Genomic DNA, 12,855 nt, shown 5'->3' with positions numbered 1-12,855 from the left:
CCTTGGTCGGTCCTCCTCTGTCTCTTGCCGCGCGGCTCGCCCTCCTTGCCCGCGCCGTTCCGGCCTCATCTTGCTGGTCTTCTCGCCGTCTACTCCTCCCGCGGCTCGTTGTCGTCCGGTGGGGCTCGGCGAGGCTGAGTTTATGACTCTCAGCTTTATGTCATGCGCTGCCTCCCCCTGAATAACATTCAGACACTGGTTTGCGAATCAGGCTCTGGTTTATTGCAGGGCAGGTACAGCGTTGGTAGAAAAAAGCTGAGAGTGACAGGAGCGCGCCGGTGCGGGGTTTAAATACCCCGCGCCGGTCAGCGCCCCCTCGCTCACGGTCACGTCACCCCCCTTTGTCCCATGCGTTGCCCTGCCGGTGGATGAGGGTTTCCGGGATCGCCCATCATCAGGTTTCCATTCTTCTGCTGATTGCTTTCAGCTGGGCGATCCCCGTTGTATTGCCGCTGATGGTTTGGGTGGCTCCGTGATTCATTTGGCTATTGTTTGTTGGCCGTTAGTCGTTGTAGGTTGATGGCTACTTAACTTGTACCCCTTCACCTATTTCCTTGTCATTGTCATGTGTGCCATTGCGCTGATGACTTTAGCTCAACGGCACTCATGACACAACAGCAGCTAGTTGATAAAAATGAGTCATCGATTTTGTTCATATTATATATACATAAATGTATGTGTATATGTATATGTATACACACACATATTATACATATATATATATATACATGTGCGTGGGTGTGGATGTAGATAGATAGCCTGACAGCTACACCTATTATATGATAGCTATTGCATGTTGTAAAATATATATTGATGTTTGGATAATTGAGATCAATGCTATGTTGATTAAATTGTATCTTTTACTTGGTGGAATCTTAATTGTTTATGCTTTTGTGGCATAAAAACAAATTTCATTGCATTGGGCTGTAGCTCTTTACCTCTGCTAAGATATAGGGACTCAATTTTGTCCCACCATTAATATACTGTACTCAGAATAATTGTTTTTTTTTTTTTCTGTTTTAGAATATGTATCTAAGCCAGTTATTTGTAGATTTCAAAGTTTTCAGAATAATTTTTATTATATTTTAATATATTTTCTCAAAACTCAGACATACTTATTTTTTCCCTATGTGCATACCGTATATTCATTAAACTGGTAACAGTGTACCATATTTAAAGCTGAACTGAAGCTATAATTGCTGGACAATTTTTCCCATTTTTCCTCATTGTACTATTGTTATCTTTCTATATATAATCACTTATTGTAAAGCTTTGCTAATATGGCTAGAAGTGAAAGCATTATGTGCCTCAAAGCAAATCAAAATATTGAAATATTTATACCTCATCTTAGAGTTGTCCTTGGTAGCAGGTTATATGACTGTTCATTACTTTGTTGCTTGATAAGATTAGTAAATTTGTCTTCATTGTTTGGTTGGAGAACTGTTTTCCCTGGGAAAGTGATTAAAATAAAATCTTAAGATCAGTTTTTTAACATTTGGGATCAAGTGGGATTTTTAAGTGATGTGTTCAAGAGTGCAGTGTGGAAGAATTTCTTATAAATTCTTACAGGTCACATAAACAACCATTCAAAGAAATAATCTGATTTAAAACTAGGGTTAAAGGTGTCACAGAAATTTAAACGCCACAGACCCCAAAAATTACAAGCAAAGGCTTATGATTTAACTGTCTTGTCTCATACTTTGTACTATGTTGTATATTATAATTATAATTATACAACAATTATACAAAACCTTAGATGGTTTATAAGGAAATACATGAAGAACAATTTGGAATATGTTTGATATCTGAGACATTTATCCTGGACATCTAAGATACATGCCACAGTTGGTGCTTCTCTGACAAGTATTTTTACTTTCATATGAACTAATCCCCAGTACTTGCTATGTCCTGCCAACTAATCTGTGTTTCAAGACATCATAGTTAGATTTCTGATTTGTAGACTGTTGGATTGGTTTTAAATCTTTTATTTGCTTCATTGTTGTTTGTATTCTAGTTTACAGTTCCATGACAAAAGATTTTCCTCGGGTTTTTTGGATTACCTTCATGTGGGCCTTGCTGATATATAAGAGTGTCAGTGAACATTTAACATCAGCATTGTGGGCTTGTTCCATTTGTTTCATAAACAAAAGTATTCCAACATGTGATATGTCAGTGTAATATAGTGACCAGCCCTTCTTGAACAGTTTCTGAGGTGTTTAGTATACCCAAAGAATTGCTGTTGTTATTGTTGTCAGTGTAAGATTATGGGAAATTAATTTCACATTGTTTAATGCAAATTTCCATTGGATTACTAAGATAACACATTCAAACTGATTATTTCAAAGGAGGGACTTGCCTTGAGCTCCTCTGTGAATTTTTGAAATTTCATAGAGGAGCTCAAGACACCTCTATAAAATCCTCTCTCCGTCTCCATCTCCAATCTGTCAGATGTTCCTTAGGACTTCCAGACAGGACATACTGAAACCACAGTGCAGGAACTCCACCTTTGAGCTTGGTTGACCTATTCCTTTAAGATCTAGATAGATCTTAGATGTTAGATAGACTGATATTACTTTAATTCGGATGATCCCACAACAATAAACATCTCAGCAGCAGCTGGATCAGAAAACTTTTCATATTTATATCTAAGCATAAACAAAAAACCACTGGAAAATGAAAAATAGAATTTAATTGCTTTTTGTTTAGCTAGCAGACACATTTTATTAAACAGTTGGAAAATTCATTATGTAAGCACCTTCACCTGCTACTTACTTTGCCCTAGTAAATAAAGGGGGGAAATGACAGAAAAAGGGTATGTCTCCAACTTACAAGTACTGCAAAAGCATCTAGTTGTCCACTAGGAGAAACAGGTAGTCCTCTATGATGGGTCATGGCCTGATCCAGCTTTTCTTACAAAGTCCAACTTCTCAAATCACCTAACCAAGACATCTGGAGGGCAACTGTAGGGGAGGGCTGGACTAGACCATTTGGAAAAGTTTATTAATTGTTACTGCACTTTTCTTACTTTTTATACATTTGTACTATATTTGAGAACTGTGTAGATTTAAGTCATAGAAAAATCTGACTTAAAAAATTAGAAGTAAACAGGAAAATGAAATGTTCCTTTTAAAAGAGCCAGTTTGGTCTAGTGGTTAAGGCTCCAGGCTAGAAACCAGGAGACTGACAGTTCCAGTGCCACCTCAGGCATGAAAGCCGGCTGGGTGACCTTGGACCAGTCACTTTCCCTCAGCCCAACTCACCTCACAGGGTTGTTGTTGTGGGGAAAATAGGAGGAGGGAGTATTAGGTATGATCACCGCCTTGAGTTATTTATAAAAATAATAAAGGCGGGATAAAAATTAAATAAATAAATAAATAAAATAGGTAGAAAGTGTAAAAATATACCATTTACTTATTCATTTATTTAAAAAATATTTATGTATTGTTTGTATGCAAAGCATCCCTGCGGAGTATACAAAATTATGTGTCACATAATTGGAGTGGTTTATGTAAACCTATAAAATAATGGAAGCTGGAAAAAGAATTACTTTCTTCATAACTGTAGAAACGTATTAAACAAAATGAATTGATTTCTTTACACCTTAGTACCCCTGCAGTGTAGGTATGTTGATAGGTTTCCTAAAAATTTTTTTAAAAAAATACTGTAATATATATACTGTATATAAATAATTCATTCTCCCTGGGTTGCTGACAAGACTGGGCATGTGCTTGATTTCATAGTTTTACATTCATTCCAAATTTAAAAAGAGTTAAATTGCTATATAATTGTTTCACCTCCCAGTCAGTACTACCTGGCTTGTTGCCTATTCTGTACTTTAGTATCAGGTTTTTAAACTTTGTGCAATGTGCCTGTCATATTGGAATGCTGAACTACAGTTCATTTCAAAAAAGTAAGAGAGACTGGAGACATATTTGGCTTGATTTGTTCTTCTCTGTTACTGCCTTCCTCTGTGAAATCCAAGTATGTCAATGTTACATACATTTTTAAACAGCGAACATAATTGTCAGCAAATGTAGAGAAACATAATCTTTACAACAAAAGACACACAATAAAGGCACTTTTTCTGATAAATACTTCTTGTGAAAGAGCAGCAGGATTTCAGATAAATTAAACCATAGGTATTATCATTATGGAGCATTCTGGATTATTATAATAGCACTACCACTACTAATATACTGTAATGATAACAATGCAATAAAACTGATAAGTTGAAAAAAACATTTTCCTGTGCATGTTTCTGTGTCTACACTTTTCTATACTGTGTGCATGTACTGTTTAGCTAGAAGGGGGTTGAAGGTAAGAAGTCACATTGAAAGTTTTATGAGATTTAGCAGTAAAGTGCAAAGGGTATTGTACAGCATACCTTTTGAAGGGACGCGGTGGCGCTGCGGGTTAAACCGCTGAGCTGCCGATCGGAAGGTCGGCGGTTCGAAACCGCGCGGCGGGGTGAGCTCCCGTTGCTCGTCCCAGCTCCTGCACACCAAGCAGTTCGAAAACATGCAAATGTGAGTAGATTAATTGGTACCGCTTCGGCAGGAAGGTAACGGCGTTCCGAGTCGTCATGCTGGCCACATGACCCGGAAGTGTCCTATGGACAACGCCGGCTCTAAAGGCTTAGAAACAGAGATGAGCACCGCCCCCTAGAGTCGGACACGACTGGACTTTACGTCGAGGGAAACCTTTACCTTTACCTTACCTTTTGAAGATGTGAGAAAATTGAAGCTAAATATATTCTGAGAATGAGGCTAGTGCTTATGATCAGAAAGTAGTAATAATTAGAAATAAAAAGGACTAAATCTTTGCAATAACTGATTTATAAGAATACCTGTATCATTTTGTTGGGTATGAAATTTACCATGATTTTCATTTGTGATGAAATGGGTACCTTCTCTAATTCTTTAGATCCAGATAGAATATTTATCTGAGGCTTCCCTCCTTACCCTGCCAGATAACTATTTCATTGAATGTTTCAGCCCTGGAGTTATCTTTTAATTACATTTTTCAAATGTAGTCCTCATTCCGCAATCTTAATCTCACCAGGCTTAATTTATTTTTCTGTAAATTCCATTGTCCACAATTCATTTTCTATCACCCTTTTGATTAAGTGCTTATTAGGTATCAGAGTTAATTAGTTAGTCATTAAAATAGTAAAAAAAATCACTTAAAATACAGATAAAGCAAAATGAATACAAACTTTAATAATAAGAGCTTTAACTATTAAAATACACATCATACTACTTCATTCTGCTCAACTATTTAGATTAACTGTAGCCAGTTGTGGGTTTTTTGTTTGTTTCTCAGCTTCATTATATTCATATTGACTATTAGAAGCTTTCTTTTAATGTAAATATTCCATCTGAGATCCTTTCACCCTTCTTTCTCTCTCTTACTATCCTCCTAAACTATACATTTTCCCCTCCTCTCTGTCTGATTATAAATATTTGAGTTTCCTCTCATGATTTTGCTTACTAATTGCAGAGGTACCTTGCTTCTGAAACAGATAAAAAACACTCACTCTTTAAAGTCTACAAAATATGGATTTAACACCACTCAGTTATATATCCACATCCACACACACAAACATACATACATACATATATATATATATATAGTATATATAGTGTGTGTGTGTGTGCGTGTATATATATATATACAGACACTGTCCTAACAACCAGGAAACACACTGAGACAATGAACTGGTCTCTAATATTTATTGCTAGTACTTAACAGGAATCCTAACAAACTGAAGAAGCGTGGGAAAAACCCAGACATATAACCCCCAAGGGTTAAGGCGGTCCCGATCTGTGTCTCTTTGAATGGCTGAACAATTCCTCAGTGCTACGCATGCGCTTGACAGTCTGGATGGGAGCCCCCTGCTCGCCATCCTTACTCATGACAGACACGCACACACACACACTGTTTGTATGTGTATATACAAACACATACAGGTGTATGTGTGTGTGTGTGTGTATGTGTGTGTGTGCGTTTCGGTGTATATATATGTATATATATATACAGTATATGTGTGTGTGTGTGTGTATACAGTGTATATATATATATACACACACACATATACTGTATATATATATACATATATATACACAGACACGCACACACACACACATATATATGCTGTGTATATATATATATAGATTTTGCATGTATTTCAAAACAGCGTGAGCTCACTTTTGTCACAAGTTGCAATGCATGCTGTATAACTCAATTTTTAAGCAGATTTACTAGAGAATACAAGTGATGGTTCCACAAATGGGGTTTAAGTATCTCCCCCCTGCAACACCCCCCCCCCAAACCCCCCCCCCCCATTCATGCACTCACCTGCAAATCTGCTGTAAAGGGTTGTAGGCTCTTCAGGAACAGATCTGAGATGTAGATAAGGAAGGAAGAAAGTGGCAAAAACTCCCATTACAGTTGCAGAAGATGCTGTATAATATTGCACTGAGCTTAGGATAGTGCTATAAACTTGTAGCTGGAAGAAGAATAGCTGAAAAGAAATATGTTGAATAACACAATTTTTCTACTACTGTTTAACTTTTTGGAAATGAAGAACTTGTATCAACTGAATATTAAAAATATGGGAAATGGGAAACAACACGGGATGAACAAAACTGTTTCAAAATTGGTATTAATGTTGGAACTTCTAGGATAAAAATCTTTTGATATGAAAATATATAATAATGTTCCAAACATTGTTGACATTATGAATTAAAGTTCTTGGACTGAATTAATTCTGAATAGGAATTCCTTCTCTACCAATAGAGAAGGTAGAAAAAATATTAGGAGATTTTCAGTTTAAAGGAGTATAGTGTGACTTTGCTTAGCCACATGCAAAATAAAATGTTCCTTCTCTGCTGTTAATATTTCTCCACAATGAAAGAAAGTTCTTTGTTGTATCCTCAGGCTGTACTATGATATCTGTGACATATATAAATATATCAGGACTTTTTTGCTCTAGTCAATAAGTTTGGGTCTAGTAAATTTGGGTCTAGTCAATAACTTCAAGATTTTTTTTTTTACATGTCAAGCAACTACATTTGCCCTTATCCATATATGGAGATGGGACCATATCTAGAATGTAATTACAACATTTAATCCACAATGCAGCTTTTAGTGATACACGTTGAATAAACATTTCTTCTGCTGACAGATTGGTATGGTTAACATTGGCAAAACTGTTCCATGTTGAAACAATACTCCACGCTAAAAAAAACTTGTTGGAAAGATTACATCTGTGATGAATGTGATGATATATTGTGGAATTTAAATGTTAAACCTTATATATTGTAAAAACAAAATGTTTCTTTATTGATTAGAAAGAGGGAATAAAGTAATTGTTGTAATGTGTTTATTATACAAATGAACATTATTCTATTCTATTCTATTCTATTCTATTCTATTCTATTCTATTCTATTCTATTCTATTCTATTCTATTCTATTCTATTCTATTCATATAGAAATTGGGAATTATATTGCCATGATATCTCTCTTCTGTAGCCATATAATGTTTTAACCATTTATTTTCTCTTTTAGTGATTTGTATCCTTAACTTCCCATCCTCAAATATCCAATATTGTATAGAATAATAAATTTAGAATACCTAAGTCAATATAACAATAATGTTCTTAAAGACTTCTGTAATGCTGTATCATTTAAAACATATAATTTATCTTGAATATTTTAAAGTCTTTCTCAGTAATTGAACATGAAGTCTGCAAGAGACTTTAAGCAAACAAAGATCCTTAATTTCAATATGTCAAACTATCCTTAAATCTCTGTGTTTGATTATAGCCAAGACTTCAAATAGAGGTTTATGTGATACTACTTTTAATATATTTATATTAAGCTCTCTTTTTGTATTTAAAGCTGTCTTTTGGGGAGATATTGCCTTAGATGTTGAAGACTTAAAAATCTTTCAGATTGACAGGACAATTGATCTTACGCAACATTCAGAGGAAAGAAATGGACATAATACTGGTAAGCCACAAACATTATTTATTCATTTATATAGAGAGAGTCTAACAAGTTTTGTAATGTAGATTTGTAACATATTCTTATTGGCTGTTCATAATTTTAATTATGTAGATAAATCTATTCATTTAATGAGTTAATAAATGTAGCCATTTAGGTAAAGTAAATAGAGATGAAATAGAGATGCCTGCTACTCGGGAGAAAGACTACTCTCCCATTTGACAGAGTACTGAAGTGCAGTGCAGAGATATCACCTTGACCACAGAAGTACATATGGCTGTGAAAGCTGGACTGAAGAGAATGAAGAATGAAGAGAAATTGACTGAGTTAATTGTCCAGTTCTGATACTGGACAAATAGTTGAGAATATCTTGGTCTGTGAGAAGAACAAATAATTCAATAGTTGATGAAGTAAAATCAGATTGATCACTGGAAGTTGTGATAATGAAGCTATAATGAAGCTAAAGTTTAAATATTTTGGACACATAAAGTGAAGGCAAGAGTCACTGGAAATGGTATGATAACTGAAAAAAAAAATCAAAGGCAACTTAAAAAGCGGCCAATAGAAGACAAGGGTACTAGGTACTATCACTGATGACTCAAGCAGGAGTTGCATGAGCTCAAAGCAGCCATTACTGACAGACAGTCCTAGTGAAATTATGTCCATTGGATCACAAAGAGTTGCAAAAGTGATCAAACAACTCAACAATAAACTTTTGTTTTACCTGTATGTTAAACGTGACAGCTGGCTTACAAGAAACACATTTAAAATCAAAGAATATAGAACAACATGTATAAAAATGAATTACATTTTATCTGTCATAGTTTTATCTGTTGGTAAGATGCTGCCAAGAGGGCATTCAGTGCCAGGTAGTGGAAGGAACAGTAGTATCTGTCAGTGTACAAACAGAATATGTGTGTCAGAGTTTCTCATACCTGAATGCAGAAGTTGTATAACAGGACATAATATTGTGTTCAGAAACTGGCCGTAGAACTCATCACAGCTAAAAATTACCAGAAGGAGTAATCTATGCAGAACTTCCTTATTCCAGTTGTAATGAAAGCTGAGTCAGATATTAACATTTTCCAAATGTAGGCAAAACCCACAAGCATTGGAGTAGAATGAGACTGGAGCCCAGGAAGGTGGCATGATGATATGTAGGAGAGTGTTGCCCTGGGGTGCTATGAGTTTTTATTGTGTTTATTTTTTTTTTACTGTTTTTATTGTTTTGTGAACTGCCAAGGGTTGTGGTTCATAATATGAGTGACTGCATAAGTCTTTTAAATAAAATAAAATAAGATAAATAAAATAAAATAAAATAAAATAAAATAAAATAAAATAAAATAAAATAATAAAATATGAGCTAAATAAAAAAAGGGAATGGGCTAATTGGGTCATGATTTGTTATGATATTCAGTTCTGCATTAAGACTTGTCAGGGAAGTCTATTGGCACTCAGCTGGAGAGCAGGACTATGGACAGCTCTTTGCAGAAGTTTGACGCTCCTTCCTTTGAAAGTTCTGAGGGATGGTTGGACTTTAAAGGGATTGCATCTGTTTCTAAGGTGCTGACCCCAGTACAGAGAGTACTGTGCTCTTCTTGGAAAAAGCATGTTGGCCGGGGTGTGGGGATCTTGTATTTCTTAGGATTTTTAGGAGGATTCCTCAAAGCTGCAGGAATTCAGCAGGAATACTTCCTTTAAAAGGCCAAAGCTTTTATAAGTTTTGAACCTCTTCAGTCAGGAAAGTTGCTAATGTGGTAATGTCTTCTGGGATGCATGGAGCTAGTTCTTGCTCCAGTCTCACCTTCTCAGAGTCTTTCTCAGAAATTGATACAAGAATAATAGTAAGTGGGTGTGATGCTTGGTAGATGCTCTTCTGCCCTTTTCTTTCTTTCATACTTGTCAGCCATAGTTGGCAGCTGAGGTAATTTCTTCTCCATCCATGTATCCAAAATGCTCTAGGTTTGAAAATGTAGTTCAGAAACCTGATGTATTTCTTGAATATCCCTAACGTACAATTCTGAAACAATTGGCAACCTTTCAAGCTATAGTTAATCTTATTATCTAGGTGAAAATCCAGACAACACAGTTTTGGCCTTCCGACCTAATGAGACTTTTAGGCAATTCATAACAGATTTTTTTTTAAAAAGAGCCTGAAAACGAATTACCCAGAATTTACAAAACGTAACCCTAATTTATTGAACTGAAAAGTATGCATCATGAAATTGACTAAAAAAAAACTATTTTATTGTAAACCGCCTAGAGTCCCCCATTGGGGGAGATGGGCAGTGACATAAATTTAATAAATAAATAAATTCATTAATTAAAAAGCAGAAATTGTTTAAACCACATTCACTTCATTATAGAGTCTAATCTTTTTTTTTTTTTTTAAAGTAAAGCTTTTTTGGAAGATACTCATGTTTACTGTATACCATAGTAAGAGGGGATGTCAGCAGGAAGAAACTTTCTATTTAAGTGAAACTTTTAGGGGACTTCCACGGAAGGAATGGCAGACTGAAGAAGACTCCTCAAAAAGTGGTCTCGAGTGGGTTTAGAGCTCTGGGAGATGAGAGAATAGCCATCTTGCTCAAACTACGGTCAGTGCCTTTGAAAGGACACTGGGTTTGCATACTTCTTTTTCTAATCACTTTCAGAAATTACTTGTTAACTGTGTTCCAGCTATTAGGAACCTTTGGATCAGTAAGTTTTACAGCACCAGGTGAATTTCCTTCAATCCTTAGTGAAAGAAGTTTTAAATACAAGTTTAAGGACTTTAAAAAAAGTCCTTTGGAATAAACAGCAAAAGGGTGACTAAATTTTTGATTTTAGAAAGTTATAAACAAACTAAGGGTCCAGATAAATTTGAAATAAGATTTTGGAATTAATTATAAAGAATCCTTCCCATGGGAAAAGCTTTTGTTTTGAATTCTTTAAAAAAAAAGATAAGACATTAAAAATTGGGCACTAGAGGGAACTAGAAGGAACTAAAGATTACAATTAAAAAAGAACAATCAAGCTTGACTTACAAATACAAAATGAAGCAAAATATTTCAACATTGGACATATTAAAGGATCTTTTTAAGCAATAGATCCAGAAGTTAATTTTAAGAGTGTCTGCCTCTATAGATATACCATGTTTAAAAGATGTTATGGAAGAGGAACAAGTATTACCTGACCTGATTGACACTGATTTGAAAATGGATTTAAAAATGATAGGCTACAAGAATGACATGGAAAAAGATGCTACACTGGAAGTACAAAAGAAACAGCTGATGTCTTATAATTAAAAGGCTTATACAAATAACAAACCAAGAGAGTGACCTGGATAATTTTCTTATGTTGGATTTACAAAGAGGCTTGTTAAAGCTTTGAACAATTTTGTGAGAAGGGACAAAGAGAAAATGAAAAGAAGTTCTAGGACATTTTTTGAAGGGAATAAAGATCAAGATTGTTAAAAGTAAAAGGAAGGAATATAGATTTGGTTTATCTGATCAAGGTTAAAATAGACATGTTGTTATTTCTGGTAACCCTTAATGGACTTTTGCTGATCAGAACTGAAATGATGAGGTTGTAAGGATTTTGTTTATAGATAAGAGATGGGATATGGGAAGAAGAGATCATTTGTTATATTTTAAGAGAAGGTGATAAGTTACTAAAATTGCTTATACTTTTTGTGAAGAAGGGGGAGGTCATTTCTTTATATATTTCTTTTTCTTTACTATATTCTTATTTTTTTCTTTTCTATTTTTCTTTCTATTTTCTTTTTTTTTCTTTTCTGCCCCTTCTATTTTTTTTTTTAGTTTTTATTGTTGTAATTGTAATTTTTAATAAAACTACTATTAAGTGAAACTATTTTATGATTGGCCTTCAGATGAAAGATTCTACTGGAAAAAAAAAATACTCCATAGTTTCCTTGTCCCACTACAATTCTCAACAAGATGAAGTGGTCTGAGGTGCTTTTCTGCCTTTATTAGCACACTTGCCTTCAGAGATTGACAGATGAAGCATTCACAGCATCTTTTTTGGGGTAGGGTGGGGGGTATCTCACTGGAGATGAGCCATTAATATGATTGTCCAATTTAAAATATGTTTCCTCCAACTGCTCATAAATTAAGTTTACAGTATTAGGAATTAAAAGACAATGCTTTGCCGTGAGATGTTGTAATCCAAAACTCATGACTGTCTGATTATGGGCCTAATGATTACATCAGCATTGTATTTCTCAAAATGATTGGTAATAGGTATTTTTAAATTAGAAGAAAGATGACTAGGAAGAAAAGAAGACTTCACATTTTAGCTATTTAGACTTGGTAGTACAGAAGAAATAATATCCTATCCAGATGCTTAGTTTTATCCAAAATACAACAAAACACTATCAAGTTTAATCCTTAAAAGTTTATAAACAGTTCAAAATAATACTCCAAAGCTCTCAAAATATTTATCAAAAATCAATCAATCAAACAAACCTAGGAAAAAAGTAGAAAAAACTCATTGTGTGTTAAAATTGAGAAAGTTGCTGTCATTCAAATTTTTATAATCCTTCATTTTCTCTTTTTCCCACAATGTAGCAAGTGAAAGCTTTTTCACAAAATGGTGCTATTAAAAATCAAGTTTAAGGAAAGACACACATACACTATTTCTTAAATAATTTGTATTTATGTCTGTATTCTGATTGTAATATTAATATCCCTTGCTTTTCAGCAGCACTTCCTTCATTTTCAGCTATGGTAAAAGTTCAGCTGTAAGAGATACTGTTATCTATAAAGAAACAAAAACTAACTCCACATGTTCATGTCTTTGGTATACTTATTTTAGAATCCCAGTAGTGGCTTTGGCAGCAGTCAGAG

The 12,855-nt window shown here is 34.6% G+C and overlaps 1 protein-coding gene across 1 annotated transcript in view; it reads left to right on the top strand.

The window, feature by feature from the left end:
* TLL1 (tolloid like 1) overlaps positions 1–12,855 on the top strand; it is a 150,809-nt gene that overhangs the window by 75,855 nt on the left and 62,099 nt on the right. The window contains exon 2 of the mRNA XM_063310035.1: positions 7,904–8,014. Within this exon, the coding sequence (XP_063166105.1) occupies positions 7,904–8,014 (111 nt within the window). The remainder of the gene's footprint in view (positions 1–7,903; positions 8,015–12,855) is intronic.

This window comes from Candoia aspera, chromosome 8, assembly GCF_035149785.1.
Source record: "Candoia aspera isolate rCanAsp1 chromosome 8, rCanAsp1.hap2, whole genome shotgun sequence".
Classification (NCBI taxonomy): Eukaryota; Metazoa; Chordata; class Lepidosauria; order Squamata; family Boidae; genus Candoia; species Candoia aspera.
This window is presented reverse-complemented; position numbering and strand designations above follow the sequence as displayed.